The 23,974-nt window shown below is 39.9% G+C and overlaps 2 protein-coding genes across 3 annotated transcripts in view; both read left to right on the top strand.

Annotated features, from left to right (window-relative positions):
• The first annotated feature begins 29 nt into the window (after window positions 1-29).
• LOC146477886 (solute carrier family 15 member 4-like) lies at window positions 30-5,974 on the top strand. 2 transcript variants are annotated; one of them, XM_085112988.1, is made up of 6 exons: window positions 30-1,160; window positions 2,337-2,517; window positions 3,329-3,554; window positions 4,172-4,336; window positions 5,079-5,498; window positions 5,600-5,974. In XM_085112988.1, exons 1-5 carry the CDS (start codon window positions 232-234, stop codon window positions 5,477-5,479), a joined length of 1,902 nt encoding a protein of 633 aa, XP_084969114.1. In that variant the 5' UTR covers window positions 30-231; the 3' UTR covers window positions 5,480-5,498; window positions 5,600-5,974. The 2 variants fall into 2 exon arrangements, with proteins under 2 accessions (XP_084969114.1, XP_084969113.1); XM_085112987.1 differs by having other exon boundaries at window positions 5,079-5,620.
• Window positions 5,975-6,579: 605 nt separating this feature from the next.
• Window positions 6,580-23,974, top strand: part of LOC146477885 (protein SDA1 homolog) — a 30,982-nt gene continuing 13,587 nt past the window's right edge. The window contains exons 1-18 of the mRNA XM_085112986.1: window positions 6,580-6,844; window positions 7,229-7,333; window positions 9,246-9,344; window positions 10,035-10,090; window positions 10,211-10,337; window positions 10,899-11,057; window positions 12,706-12,786; window positions 13,491-13,592; window positions 14,905-14,977; window positions 16,128-16,231; window positions 17,296-17,353; window positions 18,002-18,060; window positions 18,357-18,433; window positions 20,553-20,650; window positions 21,309-21,385; window positions 21,807-21,890; window positions 22,643-22,700; window positions 23,496-23,575. Coding sequence (XP_084969112.1) covers window positions 6,755-6,844; window positions 7,229-7,333; window positions 9,246-9,344; window positions 10,035-10,090; window positions 10,211-10,337; window positions 10,899-11,057; window positions 12,706-12,786; window positions 13,491-13,592; window positions 14,905-14,977; window positions 16,128-16,231; window positions 17,296-17,353; window positions 18,002-18,060; window positions 18,357-18,433; window positions 20,553-20,650; window positions 21,309-21,385; window positions 21,807-21,890; window positions 22,643-22,700; window positions 23,496-23,575 — 1,587 coding nt within the window. The 5' untranslated portion in view covers window positions 6,580-6,754. The remainder of the gene's footprint in view (window positions 6,845-7,228; window positions 7,334-9,245; window positions 9,345-10,034; window positions 10,091-10,210; window positions 10,338-10,898; window positions 11,058-12,705; window positions 12,787-13,490; window positions 13,593-14,904; window positions 14,978-16,127; window positions 16,232-17,295; window positions 17,354-18,001; window positions 18,061-18,356; window positions 18,434-20,552; window positions 20,651-21,308; window positions 21,386-21,806; window positions 21,891-22,642; window positions 22,701-23,495; window positions 23,576-23,974) is intronic.

Genomic DNA, 23,974 nt, shown 5'->3' with positions numbered 1-23,974 from the left:
CACTCGTCCCCAGCCTCTTCGCAGCAAAAGTAAAATATAAAGTGCGCGCGCGTACACGTTTAGTGTTTTGAGAAATATTTAACCTGAGAAAATCCCAGCTTTCCTTGAACTAAACTGTCATCTGACAAGGCAAGTCGCCATCCTGTTGTACAATAGAATGTCGACGATTCCCACGCTTATGGAAAAGAGTCTTTTATTTTGTTCATTATCAAGATCGTTGTGGTCTTCACAATGCCACTTATTGTCAAGGTAAACCCCGATCACATTGCAGCGAATTTCCCGGACATAAGATCGCCTGATGGCCTGCTATCGCCACAACCGGTAGACACAGAACTCACGGAACAATCGCCGTTGCTGAGAGAGAAAATCAAAGCCAAACATCGGGAGTTTAGGAAGGAAGTTGCGCGTCGAATACGCCGAAGTCTTAGGATGAAACGTGTGCCCGTTCTCATGTTGATCTTGATCGAGGTGTTTGAACGATTTGCATACTACGGGATCCTGATCAACTTTGCTTTGTTCCTGAACAAGTGCTGTGGATGGTCCATGTTCGTTTCTGTAGCCAGTGTGATGGCATTTTCTTCAGTTTCGTGGTTCATGTGCGCTGTTTCTGGAATTATGGCGGACTCTCGTTTTGGAAGGTACAATACCATTGTGAGTGGCTTCCTGGTCTATTTTATTGGTACCTTGATTCTTGTTGTTGTTGCCTTTTTGATGGGACATTTTTACTTCCAGAATGGAGAACCTACTAATGTAATAGACCAGCCTTGGATATTAATGATCCTACTTGTTGCGTTACTGTCAGTTTCTGCCGGCGAGGGTGCTGTGAAAGCAAATTTATCTGCATTTGGAGCTGACCAACTAAAAAGGGATGCACCTCGTCCAGATTCCAAGACCCTGTTTAATTGCTTTTACTGGATGTCTAATGTCATTTCGCTGCTTTGTCTTGCCGGGGTTACTTACATTCAGCAAATGAAGTGGAGTTTTGCCTTTACCGTTGGGTTCGGCATCCCTGCATTTTCACTCACATTAGCTTTTGTGTCATTCCTGTGCTGCCGCAAGAACGTTACTATTGGTAGACCACATGGTACAGGGATAAGGAACATGTGGCTGATTGTGCGTCAAGCGTGGTCTAGGAGGAATACCCCTAAAGTGGAAACAAGGTAGATGGGAAATCTAGGGTACTTTCCATTCATCCAGAAATTGTGGGAACAGAATTTTCCAGAATAAAATTTTGAACTTTTGGGTACACCTCACGAGGTTGTCCTAAATTGGAACAACTGGAAAATTCTGTTCCATTTTGGCCATTCTTACAGTGGCCCAGTTTCTCCAATGTGCATGTACCAGTAAGTTGATTGTGTTATTCTCACTGGTTACATTGCAAAATTGTGAATGGAAGAGGTTTGTTTTCAAGTTTGTTGCCTAGCTGAAAAATAGCATTTTGTGGCACTTAATTTCTAGAAACTTCAAACTAGAATATTTGGCCAGATAACCCTAGGTTCATTACAGCATTCAAACTCAACATCATGAAGGTACATGTACACATAAAGCTCTTACATACATGTATATATTACTCTGTAATGTATTAATAAATTACTAATACAAAGGTATTTTGCATACATGTAGTTTATGACTGCATGAAAAGCAGATCTTAGCAAAGGCTATTGAAATTCAAACCAAAAATTGGGATCATTAACTTTAAAATGCGTGGTTGTTTTCTCTTTGGAGTTCAATATCCCTTGCTAAGATCTTTTTTTTCTGTATGGTCGGTTCATAAACTGTACAAAAATACTTTTGAATCAGTTGGTGTGTCCGTAGAAATCAGAGTTCTCTGATCATCCCAAGATGCACAGAACATATGCGTAGTAGCAAAATGAGGCATCATCTTAAAGGATCCTATTCAGCCATGCCTTTGTTGTTGTTTAGAATTTGTGATCAAATTATACAACACACTCGAGGAAAAGGCCAATGGTACAACCTTGCAAAATGTATTTGTATTCTCAACCCACAATACATGTTGTGACAATACATGTTGTCACTTTTCGTCCTTATTTTAGCTTCAAATAGGGTTTCCGCTTTTTTGGCAAATACAATAACAATTGATCTTTATTTTTGGATTGACAAAGACTTCAAGGTACTCTGCTATTTGTGAGTGAACAGTCCTTCATGCTGACCAAACTAAAAGCAAAATACTCATGCCAATGCTTTAAGAATATCGAATACATTGTATTTGAAATGATTTGTTTGAGCGTAGAACTACTTTCAATTGGTAGTTTTTGTTAATGGACTTCATGAACAGTATCTTTATGCATTTTATTTGCTATGAAATTCATTTTTAGGGAACTGTTCCCTAGGAGCTCAGGGAGTATTTATTCATCGTCTGAAGGTGGCTGGCTCGACAAAGCCACGGTCACTTATGGTGGAACTTTCTTAGAGGCTGAAGTGAATGAAGTTAGGTCGATGTGCAAAGTTCTTGTGTTTTCTTCCCTTCTTATTCCATACTGGATGATTTATACTCAGGTAATTTAACATGGATTTCATACTTGAAAATACAAAAAAATGTACATTGTATGCTCTTTATCTGAGTATGTTACAGCTTGCACAACATGCAGTTTGTTGAAGTAATTGTTTTGCATGATTTACTCCACCTGGATTTTTGAAAATGGGCCTGTGTAAGTCATTCTTCTTGGAGAGTGTGGTGCAAATAGTTTTCAGTAGTCTATTTTTACTTCTCCCCTCTCTTCTTTCTCCTTTCTTCTCTCATTTGCATCATTCTCAACTTCTCTACTTTCTTGGGGCCATAAAACCTGTGATTCAGTTTTGTTAAGCCCTAGTAACAGTGATCAGCATCAAATTTCTCCTTGTAATATCAAATGCTTATTCAACCCCTAAGGTCATGAGAATTAAGGATATGATCACCCAAGATGAATTTTCTTGATATTTTAATAACTTCTCCCCAGTACTTTTATAAGAAAAGTATGGGGACAAGATAGAAGAATAATTATTTGTTCTCTGATATTAGGGGTTAAAGGGTTAATATTTTCAAAACTTCAGTAGACAGACATGTACATGCATACATATAGCTCGTAAGAATATGTTCTCTCAGGATAGTAACCTCCTCACTGAATGGCTCACTCACGCTTCCTAAGTAAAGCTCACTCTCTTCCCATGAGATAGCTAGAGGTTCAAGTTAGCCAGGGTACTGGGAAAGGTGGTCAGAGCAGGACTTGAACCCGGGACCTCTGGATTGCAAGTCTGATGCTTTAACTGCCGCTGTAACCGCTCAACCACACTGCTTCCTTGGCACATTGTAATTTCAATGCATTTTTAGCTCTACAGCACATTCATCCTACAAGGTTTGCATCTGAAGGCAGAATATGCAGGTATCATCTTTCCTGCTGCCTGGCCCAGTCTCTGTGAGATAGTCATCCTGTTGATCCTTGTCCCAGTAATGGAGAGAGGTGTTTATCCTGGTCTGGCCAAGTGCGGTATCACTTTACCCATGCTGTGCAAAGTTTTCATAGGGATGTTGTTGGCAGTTGGGTCAGCCGGAATGGGTAAGTACAGTGTCATGTATCTCTTTTGTTCAGTTAATTTATTAAGCAGGGCCCAAGTAATCACTTTTCGGAGGGCCTGGGTGCTAAGTGTCACAGGGAGTTTTGGAGGAGGTGGCAATTGCTTGCTGAGAAAATTAATGTTTAAAAATGGATAGTATAAATTTTTCAAAACTGGATCATTGTATAATGTAGTTCCAGGGATTTGATTGGTTTTGCTACCATGGTATATGACCCATATACATGTACCATGCCCCACAAATAGATGTATGATAAAAGTATGCACCAGCACAAAAGCTTGTGCTTGTTGGATATGAGATGATTATAGCCAACTTGGTGCTATGCATCTTGTCAGCTATCTACCATCTCATATCCAATGCGTGCTCATGGAACAATTATTGTTAAGTATATGCAATTCAGCTCTTCTCATAAACTAAAAGGGTCAGTGGTTGCAACCTCTCAACCCTAGATTGTTTACAATAATTTAGCCAGTCGTACTACTGTATAACCAGTTGACAAGCAGTAGTCTTATTATTATGTGTTCATGTACTGTAGGCTGTAACTGTGTTAATCGCTGCACCTTTCTTAATCTCCTTTCTTTGTTTTCCTCTTTAATTTAGCTGGGCATGTCGAAAGAGAAATGACAAACAGCTTCTTTGTTGCTGGGTCAGTGAACCACACAGCAAGTGGTAAACCATATCCTGTTGTTAGAAACTATTCCATCTGGTGGCAGATCCCGCAGTACACACTGATGGGCATGAGTGAAGTGTTCACAAGTATACCAGGTCAGTGAATTTCCTTTCATCTTTGCATGTTGTCCTTCAGTAGCATTTTGAAAATAACAATAAAATTTATAGAAGTTCGAACATTTGAAGCCTCTACAGCCATAACTACATGTACTGTTAAAATATTAAGGGTTAAAAATGCTTCCACTGATCAACAGCGAAAACTTGGATGATACTGTTGATTGGCAAAGCCGATGATGCCGTTGATCAGCAACAGTTTGGATTTTTAACCTGTAATTTTAACAGTAGTTAAAGGTCTCATTCGAACTTCTATATTGTTACAGTAAAATTCCTGTATACATGACAGAGGCCATGTACTGTCTTGTTGTAAACCCAGGAGGGGTGCTAGTCAAAAATTTGAAACTTTGACCTTAAAAGGTACTTGGACCTTGGTTGACATGGGGCTTCAATTTTTTTAAACACCTCTGTGGCCCTAGGGGGAAGTTATTGAGCGATTGAGAGATGCAAACCTTTTCTGAGGATCAGTAGCAAGTTTCTGCTCCAGACATTTCTTTGTGGGGGGGGGGGGGGGGGGAGGGAGGGAGAGACAAGATTTTGACAGGAAAGTTTTATGGTTGTATGCAGAGGATGGACTCTTGTTTAAAGTTGTAAGCAATATGTTAAGAATTATATGTACATGTAGGTTTTGATTTAACAATTGAAAAACAAAATCCTTCTCTCTTGTCTCTTGAATCAAACCCCAACCTCACTGTTCTAACTCCTTACAATGCCTTGTTCACAGGTCTGCAAATGGTGTTCTCGATGTGTCCCTCCACACCTCAGAGCGTAACCTCAGCAGTCTACAACTTCATGATAAGCGTTGGAAGTCTGCTCAGCCTCGGCATTTTGGCACTGACTGCATACAAGTGGGGATGGTATCCTAGAGCTGGGGAAGAAATACAAGGTTATTATCTGGGCAATGAGAAGGTTGCATACTATTACTGGCTACTAGCTGGCGTAATGCTGGTCACGGCGTTTTGGACCCTGGTGATAGGATGCAGTTGTGATCTTGGACTGAACAGAGATGAATTTAAACATCAACTTCTGGTGAACGAGGAGACTTTACCAGATGAACAGCTCCCATCTGCAGAGCTCGTCAGTAGGAACGATACACAAACGAGAGAATTTGTGGAGCTTAGCTGAACAAATCCTTGACAAAACAGTGTTCAGATTATTTAAATTTTTGAGTAGAGAATTATAGTTTTATTGTTAATTGTGGTGTTAATCATCGCATCCTGTTCGGATAAAAATAATTATTAAAAGCTGACTCATTGGATAACGCAATTCCAGAGTTCTGATTGGTTTAGCTGCCATGGTATATGAGCCATTATACTATGTCCCACAAATATGGCAAGAGTACTCGTCAAAAGTAAAAGAAAATATCACTTAGTCAGCAAGATTTAGCGATCTTTCGTGGTTGTTTTTAATAAAACAGTTATTCCATTCTCGCTTGTTAGATACGAGATGGTTATAGCCAACTGTAACAACTGAGCGCTGTGTGCCTCGTTGGCTCTCTAACACTGACTGATCTCATATCCAACGCTCGCTCGTGGAACAATTGTTAATTTTTGGTTGGCATTAGTGACTCTGTTATAGTCACTGAATCTCTAAGAATTATTAAAAGGCTCTTTTCCAGCTGTCCCAAACTTGCAATCTAAACGGGCGTGGTGGCGCGATTTTCTCCGGCAAAATGTTGGTTCAAAATTTCGTTACATTGTGAAACTAGCTAATTTCTTTCGCACAAATATGTCGTTAAAAATGCCAGAAAAGTCAGCTATTAAAAACTTCAAAAGTGTTCAAAACCAGTCGGCAGCCAGACTGGTTTCTCGGACCGTACCAAGAAATGGTATCACATTACATCAGTCTAAGAAGTAACTACATTGGTTATCCGCAGAGTTCAGGATTCAATACAAGATTACATATACATTGCTCCAATCTACCTTAAAGATCTTATCCGCCAGTATCTGCCTAACCATAGGCTGAGTCCCCGCTCAAAGAACTATCTGGCCAAACAAGAGTATAACCTTAAAAACTACTGTTCCAGAGCATTCTCTGTTGCGGCACACATGCTCCGACTTTAACACGTTGCCAGATGTACATGTAGATTGGAGACCCTCGAAGGTTATCGAAAAAACTTGAGATACATTTTATCAAGGTAGTTTTTTAACAATTCTGAATATCCCCCAGTTTATTTAGGCTCTTTTTTCTTTCTTTTTTGTTCTGCAAACTGATTGCACACCGTCAATTCTTCCACTTCGGGGGATCCGGGGATGTTAGTTGCATGCGAATCTTATGTCCAGCAGTTAACTGTAAGAATACATCAAAGTGAGGCACAAACATGGCGGACGAAAACGTGCAAAGAAATCGAAGAATACAGTAAAATACAACGCGGCTTCTCGCTTTTATTTGTACGCCGTTATGAGTGACAGGAACAGGAACAAGTTGCCTAACAACTTGCCACAGTTGCAGAATCTAGTAAAGAGGGATCCCGACTCGTACAGAGAGGAGGTAAGCGAGTTTAAGAACACACGTGGGACGATGCTTAAAGTTTGCGGTTTATAGTTGGCATAAAAGATTAGGAGATGCCACTGAGATTTGAGTTGCTTGAGTGTGGAAGAAACTCTTGAAAGCCGAATTTTATTTAAATACTTACCATTTTGTTAACCGATTGCAAATTAGCTGAACCAAGCTTTTATAGTGAAGCCAGATCAATACAAGCGTACAAAAACAAAAAATTCTCATTGTGATCCCACTAAAATTGAATTAATGTATGATCGCTCAAGATCATGAACATTGCAAAGCAAAAGTGATCTACAGTGTAGCTATCCTCCCTGAATGCTTATTGAGATATAAACGGGTAATAAAATGTCTTATTTTCAATTTTGTTTCCAGTTTCTTCAACAGTTCAGACACTATGAATCAAACCTTCAGATTTTTAAGCTTGATCCCTCAAATGCAAATAAAACTCTTGGAGACTTGGTCATGTTCATCAGCCAGGTAAGGCAAGGGATAGGAACCCCAGCCTGTAAATACAACCACCAAGACAGTAGAGGAAGAAGGCCTGTACTGAGGCACAAAGAGATGATTGACAGCCAGTGTTGGGGGGGGGGGGGGGGTGATAGTTGAAAAACTCGGTTGGAAGTTTGGCTATCCAGATGTTCGAACCCAGGGTCCGAAATTGCGCTTTCCTGGTCGCCAATGCGACTTAAAATTTTGCACTGGCGACCAGAATTTCACAACTGGTCGCCAGCGCGCGATTAACTATTTCATGCCACGATCATTATACAAACAATAACTTTGATTTTCAGCCAAATCGATAAAAATGAAATTCAAAGCCGCCTGCCAATTGGTCACTTACTTTTTTACCTTTTCGCTGCTTTTGAAGTACAAAACCGATTTTCCTGTTATTATAAATCTACCACAACGTTTCACAGCTACGATATCGATCAGTGCAAAGCTTCGCTGCCATGTTTCCTCAACGAGAAATGCTTCAGGGTTGTGGCCTGGTGCGAGCAACATGGCGATCCGTCGATTGTCTTGACAGAGCACGAAAGGAAAGATTGTTTTGAACATAGAGCAAAGAACCAAACGGTAGTTTTTTCAGTTGGGTACATTTCTTCTCCAAAAGGTAGAGACAAGAGAAGGTATGAAGTTGACTTGAAACATTTGGCAGTCGCACGAAACTGCGTATATAGCCGGCATTCGATTCGTTCGTCGTGGTTTTTCAGTAGTAGGTGTACAAATAATCAGCGTGTTTGTATTTAATCTTATCCATTAGCAGAAAAATCGCCATTGCAGCCCCAAACGCGTTCTCTTCGTTCTGATTCTTAAAAGAAAAATTTGTGACCAGAATTTTCAATCTCGCGGCCAAAAATTTTGGTTTGTGTTTCGCTGCGAAGGGAAAATTTTATTGACACTTATTGGCGACCACATTTTTCCATATGGCGACTGAAAAAAAAATTTCAGTCACCAGTTGGCGCCTGCCTAAAAAAGTTAATTTCGGACCCTGGAACCCAGACCACTACACTGCCGCATTTCTACCTAGGATCGTATAGTGGGTGAAAAAGTTGAGTGCTGGTGAAAATCACTTCCCTTAAAGGAGATGTATGAGGGAGGCATCCCCTGCATTTTGCATCTTCATGTAGGAGCTCGAGGCAATGTTCATGAGCATTCAATGTAGTTCATCCATTATTCAGAATTACCTATTTCTGAGAGAAAAGAAAGTCTACTTTAAAATAATATAGTCTGCATTTTATTAATAAAGGCAAAAATTATGTACATACATGTAGACACAAATGTCATTTGTGATAATCCTATATTAGCATAAATTACTATTTTGCCAGCACAAATCGGAGGGCTGGGATGGGTGCTAGGCGCAGAGAGAGTTATGGGATTGTAGTTTGTAATTTGCGGCCGTTGGTAGGGTGAGACATTCTACGGCCAGCCGTTGCCGTGTTTAGTTCTAAGGTTTTGTTTTCATTTAATTTTTGAATATTGTCATGTGGAAGCCGGCTTTTACTTTTGTATGTAGCCATATCCTTTCTTAAGTAACTGTTACTTATCAGTGTGCATACCATGTTTTACATAGGATACCCTGAAACCCTGAGGGTGGCACCCCTGCCTTGGTCGGGGGTGCACGTTCTCCGTTTTTTCCACCTGCTGGTTTTTAGGGGTTTTCGTGTCCGGCTTTGGTGCACTTAGTTTTCCTTTATTGTAATCAACTTTTGTGAGTATATTAAAGCTAAATAAATGACACGGTCTATAATCTATAAGCCAAAGATGGTATAGAGTTTGAGCCAAATCAATATAATATACATGTATGTTGGAGTACGTTATTTGTTCATAAAAATCCTTGAATGTGATATAATGGGTCTCTAATAATTAATGTCTGTGATGTATGCATCTTTAGGTTGCACACTGCTATACAGGTGAATTAGAGCATTTTCCACAGGAACTTATAGATGTCCTACAAAGGCACCATGGTGTTATGGATGCTGAACTCAGAATGGTACTGTACTGGGCTGTTGAGTTATGGCTAATTTACTCTTACATTTACACTAGTCTTATTTATTGGCCTGGTTTAGGTTCAATCAATTTGATCAATCTACATGTAACAATTTGTTGCCTAATATCTTTTTTCTTTTGGTGTACATGTAGTGTGGGGTTAAAATTGGACTGATTTAAAAAAAAAAATCTGTAGCACTAGCACTACCACAGATTTTTATAAATATGGCCGATTTTCATGTACTCACTCATTTTATTTTTCCAACTGGTACAAATTGGTTGAACTTACGCCTTTACAGTTACTGTTTTCTATTGTCCCTTCCTTTTCATTAGTGTATCCCAGTTCCTAACCCCATCATTCACTAAACGACTCTCCAAATTATCTAATAAAATAAGCCCCTCTTGCCATTTGGCCCTACCTGCCCTCATTTTCCACATTTCATTTTTGCAGTCTTTAAATGTATATATACTACAAATAAATTAACAAGCCACGTTACATGTAGATGATTCTAGTATTACATGTAAGTCAGGGAAATTTCAGTTTACCCCAACGTGTCTTGCTGGTAGTTAATAAGATTCTATCAATTCAAGTGTTTTGTTTTGCTTACGATATTTTGTTTTTCTCATTATTCAATGTACATTCAGGGTGTATATACCAATTTCTGATGCTTGTTTTTCTTATTTTTATCTGTAGACACTTTGTCGAGCCCTTATTCTTCTTCGGAACAAAAACTTGTTATCACCTACAAGGTGAGTTATTAAATTAGTATGCAATTCTATAATATATTAAACTTTATTTTGAATTCTTAATTTACTTGTAGATGATTAAAAGCTGCAACTTACATCATGTTTTCTGTTTTCTTTCATTAGTCTCCTAGAGCTCTTCTTTACACTGTTCAGATGCAAAGATAAACTACTGAGGCAGGTTTTATACAGTCACATTGTAACAGATATCAAGAACATCAATGCAAAACACAAGAACAATAAAATTAATACTGTGAGTATAGAAACTACAGTTCTCTGATTGCATGTAAACTTTGTATACCATATTTATTTGGCCGATCCCGGCTATACGCTGAGACCCTAAACTTTTGGTCATCAGAAGCTGTTAGGTTTTATTGAAAAATAAACCCAAAACATTCAGCCATCAGCTGAGACCCAATATTCTATTCAAGTTGTAAAGCACTCCATGTGCCGCAAATTAACATAAACTATAAGACAAAAGAAGCTTCCCTCTCGAAAAACACACATCACTAAATGCCCTAGCCTTTTGTCTGACTAGTGACCCTGTTCTCCAGACTGGGCTGAAATCCTTTAATATGTAATTGGGCAGGCTTTCTTTGCTTTATGGGACCTTACGTCCCTTTAATTGAAGGGGAGTGCAGAATAAGGCACTAAGTGACTTTTGATGTAAGGTCAAATTCTCCTTTTGTTTCACAAGTGAATACAAGGCAGTTGGGAAGGAAAATCGAGCAATTTATCAGGCATCACTCAGGGCTTTTTTCCAGGAACCCCTTCAATTTATTATTGATTTATTTTTCTGTGCCCTGTATTCTAGACTCTCCAGAATTTTATGTATACAATGCTTCGAGACAACAATGTTATAGCTGCCAAGAAATCCTTAGATGTGATGGTCGAGCTCTACAGGAAGAATATTTGGAATGATGCCAAAACAGTAAATGTTATCACTACAGCTTGCTTTTCACCTGTGACAAAGGTAATAAGTATGGACAGTGTAATGTATTATGGTAGCCTTTTGCTTGGTAACAAACAGAGAACATCTATATTTGACAGCAGAACTATTTGAAACAAAATGCAGAGCACATAAGTATTTCAATGTCCATCTTCCTGCAAGAATTATCAGCTGGACTAAATCACAGAAAGCTTAAGCCGTCTCCTCTTCCAAATCTAATTTTTTGTACACTCATTAACATGTTTTTCTAGCTACATGTACATGTACACATTGAAATGGAATATTTGTAATTAATATTTATTGTGAACTAGTTAATGTCAATTTGTTATAACAAGTTCCCTTCAAGACCAGTGGTAGGACAAGTGGAAAAATTAAAGCTAATGGTCCCATTACCATGGAGGAAAATTGGGAGTTATTGTGTATTTTTCAGAGATAATTAAGCAACAATAGTTCTGAAAAGCTTTAAAGTACATAATAATGTACCGCATTCTCCGCCCCCCCCCCCCCCCCCCCTATCCCAGATATTTGATGCTTAATTTTACCTGAAAATTGCATGGTTCGTCCAATTTTCTTTTTGGATTTTAATAGCCTTTACTAAGATCTTCTTTTACCGTAGTCATCAACCGTGCAAAATACCTTTGGAAAAAGTAGGCATCGTCCTTAAGAAAGGAGAACGTATGCATAGTAGCAAGAGTAGAAATTTTCTTTACTACTTTCACATGTAACTTCTCTAGCTGCAAATATCATACACAACTCTCGTCATTCAACATGGTCTGCGTCTATAATATTATCATAGTATGGCATCCTACGACGTAATTACATACTATGCACAACAATCATAAGAAAGAGACAGTCGAACCTCCGCGAACGGACACCTCCCGTAGGCGGACAGCTCTTGTAAGCGGACACTTGGTCATTTTCTCAGCTACATACAAACACTACATTTTTAACCTCCTATAAGCGGACACCTCTCTTAAGCGGACATTTTTTCTGGCCCCAAGGGTGGCCGTTTAGGGGAGGCTCGACTGTATAGGTCTAATGTACTTAAGACAAAATTATCGTGTCGTAAGTTTGTTATCGTCAATCAAAGTTTCACTGTCAAAATCGGCCTTTACAAGCACTTGTACGTGCAATTCAATTTCATGCCTTAGAGACTGCAGGCCTTTTTGATTCATCACAACCCTAATCTGAAACACTGTTCGCTATACCCTCGGGTTTGTGAGGCTGGTTTAACCTCTGGAAATAAATATATGCTAATTAAAGCTCCAAGCAAAAATAAAAAGTAAGTAAATAAATACAAATGAAAAAGACGAAAAAATCTCTTAATCCTATATTAACAGTACGAGAAGAAAGCATAAAATATCTAAACTCTAATTATAAACCCTGAAACCTTAGGTTGCGAAAGGAAGGTAATTTCGTCAATGACCACCGTGTGTCAGGCATGCTATTCTACGCTATGCAGCGGCGTACCTGAACGAATTTAAGCCATACTTGTACATCAGGCCGAAGTTGTTCAAAGAGCGGATAACTTTATCCAGCAGATAAGTCGCTATCCAGTGGACAAAATGTATTAGTTGGGGCACATTTTATCTACTGTATAGAATTATCCACTCTTTGAACAACTGGGACCAGATGTACAACGTTATCTGACAAATTATGTTTTTGGTCGCAGATTCTGGTTGCTGCTCTGACATTTTTTCTTGGAAAAGAGGAAGAAGACAAAGATAAAGATGATAGTGACAGCGATCAAGAGGTTGGAGCTCTTTTCAAAATAGCAAATGCGTGGATATGTTGACTCATCCTTGATGCACATACAAGTTTGAGTTTATAGGCAACTGTGAAATTTTTTGAGGACAATCTTTCAGCCGAGGAGTTAATTAGTTTTCCAGTGTTTCAAAAGTTTAAAGTGGCATTTCGCCAAAAAAAACTCAAATTTGAGAGAACAATTCTATCCAAATTTCTGAGGTGCCTCAAGGCCTTCCGAACAGATATTTGCTGAAACATTCAGAGTCCGGATTCCTGGTTTTAGGTAAACCCTTTTTGATTTATATACAATTATACCAAGCGCGCTTGTAGGGTACAAGATGATTAGAGCGGTTTTCAATCGAGTGTCGTAAAATCAAAACCAAAGTAATTACTCTGGCCAATCCCAGCAGACGCCAACAGCGCAATGAACCAATCAGAATTCAAAACAATTTCATGTAACCGGCGCCAAGCGCGGGAAAACACGAGCGAGCGAGGCACGATTGGTTTTGGTTTTACTTCTTATTGGTTGAGAAAGTGGCGCGAGTTTTATCAACCAATCGCAGAGCGCAGTAATGCGAAACCAAAGCAAAAACGCAATTACTTTCGACACTCAATTGAAAACCGCTCTATAGGCAACTACTATCATCTCGGGTAGCCAGCGCGCTCTCGTAGAACAATTGTTAATTACATATCAAAACTCTGTTTTATCAGTTAGACCAATCTCAAATTAGACGAATGCTGCATGCCCAAGGGGTGAACAAGAAATCCATGAAGAAGAAACAAAAAATCGAGAAGGCAATGGCAACTTTTAAGGTAAGTCTATCGTTTGTTATTTGATATAATGATAAAAATATTGTCACATTTCTGAATCAGTGACAAAATGGAACTTTAAGCCGGCGACACACCTGGTGATTTTATACGCCGATCACCGCGATCGGCGAAAATCGCCTGGTGTGCCCGGTGCAGCGATTGCGATTTTCGCCGGTCGCTGCGATCAGCGTATAAAATCGCCGATATCTGGCGTGTCAGAGATCGGCGATTAGATTCGCCGGCATTCGCCAAGCGTGCCCGTTCCCGCGTTTTTCTTCGCTCATCGCTGCGAATCGCCAGTAAAGTCAACTAATCAGGTTGGGCGATTTTATCACATGAGTTTTCAAAACGCTCCTCGATGGCAACCTTGGCAAGGTTGAAGTGCCACATCGTCGCGATCGGCGAAAACAACCGCCAGGTGTGTCCGCATCAATCGGTGGAGAAAATCGCTGGCGATCAAATTCGTCGTGATCGGCGAATAAATCGCTAGGTGTGTCGCCGGCTTTAACGACCGGGTAACGACAACGAAAATGTCACTTGAAAATATAAATTCATCAATTTATTTGTGCTACTTCGGGGTTATTTCAACTCATATAACTTGTACAAAAATGACGAACTACCCAGGAACCGAATCGTTAGGAGTTGCATTCAAGTTAAGAAAGACAATGAAAAATTCACCATCGTATGCTGACGTTCTCCGCAAAACCTTAAATGTGGTCATTTTACGATGTTGTTTTGCCGAGGACGGCAAAGAAATGTACCATAATTTAAAGTGCACTTGCAGAGCGATTGTTTTTGCTCATAATACCTATTGTTTAGCAGCGTTGCCATTTCCCTCGTCGTTGCTTAAGTTCCCCAATGTCACGGCTTTTTTCAACCGACCCCATGACTCTCCCGGAAAGTAATGGTTTCAGATATAAAACCGTACATTTTTCCTTTTGTAACTACATAGACCTAAACCGCAACAAACAAAGATGATATCTTCTAAAAGAACAGACTTTTATCTGACGCTAAACACAGTCGTTTTTCCCTGAACTTTGTGGCAGATTTATCGCTCAATAATTCATAATACGTACATAATTCATTCTACTTGACCGTATTCGCTACCCAATAGAAGTGACTGAAAAAACTGCCAAATCTGAAACATGACAATAAGATTCGTTACATGTATATACTTTGGTAATGTTACGGTTTTGATTGAGCTTTAAACATTCTTATTTGTAGTGACTAGGATTTGTTGTATGATTTTCTTGAGAATATTAGCCTTGTGTGACTGCTTTCTGCTTACATCTATTTGCCTCTTTCTCTTTTTCAGAAACACAAGAAGAAACGCAAAAACACATCCGCTGCGAATTTTTCTGCTCTTCATCTCATTAATGACCCACAGGGTAGGAAAATTAATGTAAAAAATAAAATAATAAATATTAAAACAAATGGGAATTTCAGCGGCGTCCACAGAGTGGGTCTTTCATTCACTGTTTCCCGCCCCAGGCTAACTGAAATTTGGAAATGTTGGTTTTTGTGGCCGCAGAAAAACCTTCGGAGCAGGGACGAGAAACAACAACAAACTCAAGCCACCGGGAGTCGCACCCGGGCCACATCGGTGGGAGGCGAGTGCTCTCACCACTGCGCCATCCTTACTCCTCTAATCTTGCTTTGAGGTGCTGTTGGTCGAGGCAATGTTCTCTTTACCTTCAGTGCAACGCAATGCCGTTGCGAGGTTTTTTGTTGTCGAAATTCGGTGTGTAACACAACCCTTCAAGCAACCTGTCTGGCAATGATTAATTGCCTTGTGGGTCGCGGGAAATGTAGCCTGAACGTAGTCGATGATTCGAGACGCATTTAAAATGGCAACCACGAATATTGCAGGTTTTCGATTTACGTTGGTCGACGTTTTTGTCATTGTACTCCTAGGAGTGAGCAGTTTCCTTAATCATGACTGAAGAGGGGAGTAAACTTTTCTCTCGACTTTTATTTTAGAAACAATTTAGTTGAATGAGCTGTACCATTTAAATTTCCCACCGAAAATGGTCAACGGCATCGGGCTAGCGACGCGGAAAGCCAAAGAAAGTCCGAACCATTGGCATCGTTCTATTCCGACCGGTTTTTTCGTCCAAATGGTTAACGTTCCCTGTTTTATGCCGTTAAGTGTGATGTTATATCCTATCTTCCTATCTGTTGTCGTTAGGGACTATGTCAGCTCTGAGCTGGTGCACATACGCAGTAGATTCCGGTCGAGACTTATTTGCATACAAATTAGGGAGTTTTTGCTCCTCCGTCATTGACAAAGGTTTCAAAATATCGCAACAAACAGCTTCTGCAACCACTAAAGATTGTTTTTTAAATGAAAATTCAGCCAACTTTTCGAAGATGAGCGCGATTCAAACAGAGGTAAACAGCTTCCTGAACTCGCCGACATTGTTTGAAAAAGTTGGGCCAACGATTTCAACGTACTTCTCATCAGCGCGCGCATGCGCCTGGGGTGACATAGTCCCTTTAATGTGTTAATACAGCTGTGATGTATTAATTCATCCACAGGTTTTAGTGAACGACTGTTTAAGCAACTTGAGTCATCAACTGAACGGTTTGAGGTGAAAGTGATGATCATGGATCTCATATCAAGACTTGCAGGCGTTCACCAGGTCAGAGAATTTGTTTGTTAGTGTTAATTTTGTTATACATTGTACAGCGCATGTCTTTAGCTTGCGAAGCAAGCATTTCCGTGGGGTTTTGTGCGGTTTTCGCTTTGTGACCGCGCGGTTATTGGGACGAGATCGCTCTGTCCCAGTTTCCGCGCGTTCACACGGCGAAAAACGCGAAACATCTCAAGGAAACGTTTGCTTCGCGGGCAAAAGCTGCCCATAAACAAGGTTACCTTGGAGATTCGATTCAGCGTGTGTTAATTTTATTTTGAGAGCTCATGAGAGAGCCCTTGTTCAATAAAAAATAGGGCGCTTATTAGCAGCATGGTGCTTATTTCTGATTTGACTTAGCATCTACATACACCTTATGTAAAAATGATGTAGAAATTGTGCGTGGCCAGTAACAGGGGCGCTGTACAGATGTGACATTAGTAAGACGGTGAAGGCTCGTTGACTCTGATCACGACTTCTGCTCAGGTTGTAGAAAAGTTAGTCATCATCACCCCAAACAGTTCTTCTCAGGACTACATTCATTCGGATGATTGTAGTTAACTATTTGATGATACATAAGTACGCGCGAAGGGAGACAGATCTGCAGCAAGTTTCCGCAGCTGCAGAGCTCTTTCGCCAATGTACCGATTTATGATTCAAGTCCTCGGTTTAAACGATTTACAGCGGTGAAGGTCTGTAAAACATGTACACTTAAAGGGAATCTCAGAATACGTTATTAGTTTTGATGTAACTTCTGCTAATCTCAATCTCTCGGAAATCACCCTTATTGTTAAGGATTATTTTGCACCATAGAAGTGCCTATTGGTGTAAGAACGGTTTGGAGTAGGGGAAGATCAGAGGGGGGGGGGGGGGGGGGGGCGCTTATTGGAACAGAGATGCCTTAATGGCGGAAAGTGCTTGGTTATTGGAAGCTAGGAGGGTGCTAAATCAAAGTGTTACGGTCAACTTGCCATACGCGTTGTGAAGTGAAAGTTAAATACTGAGGTACTCGTTAACTTGTGGCCCACAAAACAATAGGAGTTGTTGATTGTTCAGCTTTCTTTTGTCCTCAGCTTTTCTTGTTCAATTTTTATCCCTTCATTCAAAGATATTTACAGCCACATCAACGAGGTAAGTGCTTCACTGTATATTGTAAGTACGTGATTGATGAATTTCAGGCTAGCCTGTCTACAAGTGCTCAGAATTATTTTCTCAAACTCATGAATTGTTCCTGAAGAGAAAACAAAGGAAATCACTACCGTGAAGGAGGTTTGGAAATCTGGTCTTCATTCTCGTAAAATTTGATGAACTTTAGCTTTGGATTTCTCCAAGGGTTATCAATAATTTGAGAAGCTACATGAGACGCTCAAAAGGGTGTTTCATCCAATTTTGAATCATCTCGAAGTTGGTTGAAAAAAGCACGGGTGTGCCTCCTCTGAAGGTCTTTGGTTCGACTCCTGATAGGAGCACTCGGATTTTCTTTTTCCGAGTATATATGCTTGTGTTACTCACTGACTAATTCACCATTCTCATCGACTTCTCAGTGTTTGGAAATCGGATGAAACACTCTTCCTTGCGTTTGATTTATTGCAAGAAACACAAACAAACAAACAAACAAACAAACAATCAAAACAAAACAAAACTCGGAGGAGTTTGGGAGGCCGTCCGTATACTTCATGATCTAATTTGTATAGTCCATGTAGTTTTTTAAAGCTGTAATCTTCACTGATAATGTGAAATGTTTCGTGATTGCTTTACTCATTTCCTCATGTTTATTAGAGGTCACCAAACTACTGACATACTTTGCTCAAGCGTGCCATGAACTTGTTCCTCCAGAGGTTTGTATATTTATTGAAAGAAATTCATCAAACTAGTTTTGTAGTCGCGAATGTAAAAGTGCGTTGAAAGTACATGCAAATGAGGTTTTTCCTTATCACTATTTCCTTTTCCTTTTCCTTATCACTATGATGTTGAGTAACACTTTCTTGGCTTCGACAAGCAAAATTTCACAAAGATGAAAGAAATTCGTGTAATTACTAATATGTGGGCTAAAAATTATTCTTTGTTACATTTGTGATTTTTTTTTGCCTATGTTTCTTCTTGTTTTGTTTAAATGGTTAATTTGTCTTCGCAGGTTATTGAATCTGGTTTGAAAGCGATTGTAAATAATTTTGTCACCGAGAGAAACTCCAACGAAGTCATGGCGGTTGGGTAAGTATCGTAAAGTACTGGGGTCTAGACTATTCACAGTCCCCTATCTTTTCGTGGGATTTTCGAGACTCGTACGCTTCGATCGATCTCCCGCCATCTTGATTTATAACGGCGAGCGCAACCTGGGGAGAGTGTCTAAACTACCAATGTACCCTGACTAGGGGTTCAGGGCGGAAAAACGCAAAAAGCATGCGCGAGCTCTGCGTGAGCGCTGGGACCCAAAAGTTTCAAAAATGGCGGCAATTTTAATTTTCTTATTTTCAACAATTTACTATGCTACCGCAGTCATCCCGGCAAGTAGCGATAATTATCCCACACAAGAAGATAGCTGCAGATGTAACCTTGCTGTGGTTCGATTTTCTTAGGGTTCTTTAGACTTTAAGAAAGATTTTCAAACCTTCCTTGCTCTCGCGGCGTGTAAACAAATCGCCTCTACGGGTCTGTTATTGTCATGGACCTTTTTACAAAAAGCGACTATATAAGCAAACCCCTGAATATTTAAGGTCGAGAGCTGAACCCTGGGTAGAAAAATAGTTAATCGTTAATAACTGAGTTTGCCAAAGAATATAATTGTTTGCCAGAGTGGATTTTTAATTTTTTTCACAAGGATCTAATTATCGGTGTCGAGGGAGCAATTTCATGCGATGCGTTACTTTCGATCTCTTAGTATGTTGTACTGCTTTATTTCCTTTAGTTTAGTTTATGTCTCTTCAATATATTGTATATTTCTTTTTGTCTTTTACTCCTTAGCTTTCGCTACTTGCGGTCCAGTATAATTAGCTAAAAGTTGATCATGATAAACACCATAAAAAAGTTTGTTTTTGACACGGTGTGTGTACATCTATCTGGTAGGCTCAGGTCAATTACACAACTGATGTGTAACAATATTTATCTGCACAGGTCAACTGAAGGCAGGAAAACTATCTTTAGTTACGGAAACTTCCCAAATAATTCGTTTTGAATTTGTTTCACAAAGCCTTTCGTGGTCGCACTCTTGCCATCATTCACTCTTCGCGCAATTTTATTTTCGAAACGAAAAAGAAAAATGCATCCAGTGAGCAGAGGTTGACCAGCTGCAATTTTTTAAATAGAATTTTATTTCAATTTCAGTTGTGCTGAGGACAAGTATGAATTGTCTTGTAATGAGAAACATAGAGAATTAAATAGAGATGAAGCTCGGGTAGCATATAGTTACCAGAAGTGTCCTTTTGCTGTGTTTATAGTCATGTACCGGAACCTGTACCCCAAGTCCAGTTTTCGTTCTTGTCCTTACACGGTGTTGGTAAAATGCCCGGGACAATTTTATAGCATTTTCGATGAAATTGGTCAAAACGTAGGTGATAAAATGTATTTTTACCACAAAAGCCACTGCTCTACAACGCCAACAGAAATCGAACAGCAGCGTTTTCAGTTCACTTGCGCCCGCGAATGGATATGCGCAGAAAAATTGCGCAGAACGTTTATCCGCTCTGAAGACTAGGGGCCCCCTCGGTAGTTTAGACACTCTCCCCAGGTTGCCCTCGCCTTTAAGAACCGAAATAGCGACAGTTCGATTGCAGCGTACGAGTCTCGAAAATCCCACGGAAAAATAGAGGACTGTGAACAGTCCAACTGGGGTCAAATGAATAAAACTTTCACAGCTGGGCAGTTAGTTTTACAAGAAATACACAAAAGAAACCCAATGAAAAGTTCAAAAAGCGAGTTCGATATGGGGATAATCCTCGCTTATAAAGACCTCCAGTAGTCTTTATTGAACTCATTTTGTGCATGCGCGTGTAATAACTATGGTCCAGATTGTTGGTTATAGGAGTGCGGTTTATTAAATAGGCCCTTGGGGCTAAACTGATTTTTGTAATCCGTCAACAAAGGGTTTTGGTTTGAGCTTTTTTATCCGGTTAAGCCTCTCTTCTACACCTAGAACAACGATATCATTGATTAAAAACGTGCCAAAATAGGAGATGTGGAAAAGTGTTTTCCTAATGTGGAGATTTTTGAGGACAAAGTCTGAGGGCAAACGTGTAGGTGTGGATAGTAAAAGCGAGCGAAAGCAGGGGTTTTGTTGAAAAGTGGCTCTGGTAACTGTATACTGTACATGTAATGTGCTGTTTGTTCATTGTAGTCTCAATGCCGTCCGAGAGGTGTGTGCAAGATGTCCGCTAGTCATGACTGATGAACTTTTGCAGGATTTAGCGCAGTACAAGACGTCCAAAGATAAAAGTAAGCCTTGCATGTCTAAAATCTTTAATAATCCTTTGTGCGTAAAATTTCGGTGTGAAGGATGGCAAGCCGAACACATACCGATTACCAGCTCTTAATGGAGGCTTAGTCGCCCTTTCATAGAACGCTTCAGCACCGATATTGCAAAGGTTGTTTGCGGCCTACTTTAGTTGCTTCACAAATTTCATCCTTTCATCCGGAGGTCATGTAGAATGCCTTTTATGGACCCTCGATTGAAGAAGTGTTGTCAGGTAAAAGTTATGAACCATTGACGATAAGACCCAACAGCTTTCTGGGAACCGTTTGACCTGTTAACATATTTGCATTCTTCTTGTTAGAAAATAAGAGCACATGAGGTTTTAAAAACTAAAATTTACATATTTATCGCGGAACACAAAATATGCGTATACCAGCCATCCACCCAATCAATCAATCAATCAATCAATCAATCAATCAATCAATCAATCAATCAATCAATCAATCAATCAATCAATCAATCAGAATGTCAATCATTCTGATTAATAATTTGTGTTCGGAACGTTGCCATGTTAAGTGGCCCATTTTCCGTATAGGTCCATGTCAGTTCTACATTATAAAATTTTTTTTTTTATTTTGCTAGAATACGGGACTGAGTTATTCTGAACGTTTTTCGTTGCAGGTGTCATGATGGCAGCTCGATCTCTTATACAGTTATTCCGTACTGTAAATCCAACACTTCTTCATAAGAAGGACAGGGTGAGAAAACTGCTTATCAATCTAGCCAGTTTTGCTGTGCGATACAACCCCTGAAACTGGGGTTTTGTGCTTTTTTTTTCCTTTGTTGACCGCGCGAATGTTGTCTCAATTTCCGCAACGTGGTCAGCGACAAACGCACAAAGCTCCACCGAAACGCTAGCTATGCAGGCTATTTCAGCTGCAGCGACTAAAATATGAACGCAAGTAAAATGCAAGAAAATCTTGCCTATCCGTTGTGTTTGTGCTCGGCTTGTGTCCTTTCCCCCCGCGTAAAACGTAGATTAAGACAAGGGCAAGCTCAGATAGAAGCAAGCAGCACCCCTTGTATTGGAATTGGTTATACAATCTCCCTCAGGAGATAGAAAATTAAACTCTTTATTGTCCGTTGTCGTTCACGGTAAAATTCTAATCCTCGTTGCAGGGCAAGCCAACCGAAGAGAGTAAGGACTTTACAGTGAAGCAGTATGGTGAACTGAAAACAACAGACTTCGTTCCTGGGACAGAGGTATGAAAAAAGGCCAAAAAAGATGGCATGTGATATCTAATCGAAGCAATAGCATTGTTTTTGCTTGATTGCCAAGACTAATTTAATTAATGCATTTGCTTTGGTCCTGAATGCGCTGAGTAACAAGCTTGAGGATCAGGAGTCCTTCCGTCCTTCTTTAGGGAAACCCTAAGGGGGAAAAGCCTAATACTCAGTCCAATGAGCAACGCGTGTAAATTGCTCTCACCAATCAGAGCAAACATGTTGTTTAAAGTCGTGCGCACTGGAGTGAAACCTGATCCAATAGTATCATTACGTGCTAGTTTTCTCTTAGTTGACATCTGTTACATGTTTTCCCACGCTTAAACACCGTTTACATGAGTTTTATTGCACAGGGAATCGTTTACATACTTTCCCGCGCTTGACACTGGTGCTTGGCATCAGTTACATGATTTCCCGCGCTTGACATCGGTTGTATGTTTTCTCGCGCTTAGCATCCGCTGCATGTCTTTGCTTGCGTTTGCCGAGTTCCGTGATTGGTTCAGAAAACCGTTGGCCAGAGAGCGCGTGTGAGGTGCTGTAGCCAATTGAAAGTAAGCATGCTACACTTGTCAACCAATCAAGGATCGTAGCTTACGCGGGTTTTCAAGCGCTTGGCGTAAGGAGCCTGTTTGTGGTTGCTGGTGTTCGTTTACATGTTGAGATTAGATTGGTGGTACCCTGACTTAAACGATATGATGTAAATGCTGACAATACTTTTCCATGCATGACAGGTGCTGGACGATGAACCTGAGGGCGGAAATGATAGCAATAAAATAGACCCGAACGAAGGTAATTTATATTTTCCCCGAATCAGTTAGTTGCGATTAAAGTTTCTGCCGAGAGTAGAAAGGTGACCTCGTTTAAAGAGTTCAATTGGTTGGTGACGTCATCACTCTTTACCAAAGAAATATTTCTTGAGCTCCAGAAAAGTCGTGATGTCGATTTTTTCTACTGATTGATAAAATCGGTAAAGTTTATGTAATAGGCCATTTTCGAGTTGCTTTGAACCTCGTTATGAAAGCGAGGCTAAGTGCAAAGCTTTTCATATGAAATTTTGTTTTGTTTGCATATGAATGAAAACTTATTTTCATAACAAAACTTTGTACTTAGCCTCGCTTTGACAATGAGGTTCAAAGCAACTCGGAAACGACTTTTTGTTATGGATTGTTGTCGATTTATCGAGCAGTTTTTCGGTATTGGATTTTATGAATTGCCCACCCCCAGAGAATACTGTACATTTTTTCTCTCAAGACTGCGTGGCGAGCCTTACGTTCGTACACAAGCTCTTTACCAAAAAGAAAACATGTCTCGCAAGCGCAAGTAGTAATTTAAACAGTTGTCGTTTTTGGATTGATACAGCTACAGTGGAACCTCGCTTTAACGAACCTCTATATAAATAAGTCCTTGGTATAATGAACCCAGCCCGGCCTTTTAAAATGTATGGAAAAGAACCTCGACGCAATGAACTAATTTTCCTAATATCTTGGCACGTATTTCTCGTAAAATTATGTGACGAGCCCACGGGAGCATTTTTGTGCTACTTTGTTAATTTTAACTCTCTGAGAGGATTTCATCCTTCGGCAGATGAATGGGAAAGTGATGATGACGATGACGAGGAGGGTGAATGGATGGATGTTTATCATTCTTCAGATGAAGCAGAAGAGGTAATATGTTAAATAGAACAAACATGTTACAAAGTAGCGTAGGCCGGATACCCGGTCGTATTACACGACTTCCCGTTGGATAAATTGTTTATTACACCGCAATTTCCTTTCTTTAAAACTGGGTTTTTAACAGCGTTTTTCGTCAATTATTCCACGAGTGCACGTTGATTATGATGTGACGATAGCCGAGTTGGCTATTATCGTCTCATATCCAACAAGCGCAAGTGGACTAATTGTTTTGTTAAAAACAATCAAGAAATACTGCTAGATCTTGCTGATTTCGCTTTACAAGAACAACCAGAAGACAATTTAATTATCGCTATTTCTCGGGCATGGTATAATGGCTCTTATAATCCATCAAATATTTTCGCTCGCGCGCGATTGGTCTAAACGCCTCAC

This window comes from Pavona decussata, unplaced genomic scaffold, assembly GCF_977016875.1.
Source record: "Pavona decussata unplaced genomic scaffold, jaPavDecu1.1 SCAFFOLD_68, whole genome shotgun sequence".
Lineage (NCBI taxonomy): Eukaryota > Metazoa > Cnidaria > Anthozoa > Scleractinia > Agariciidae > Pavona > Pavona decussata.
Note: the sequence above shows the minus strand (reverse complement) of the source record. Positions and strands in the feature narration are given on the sequence as shown.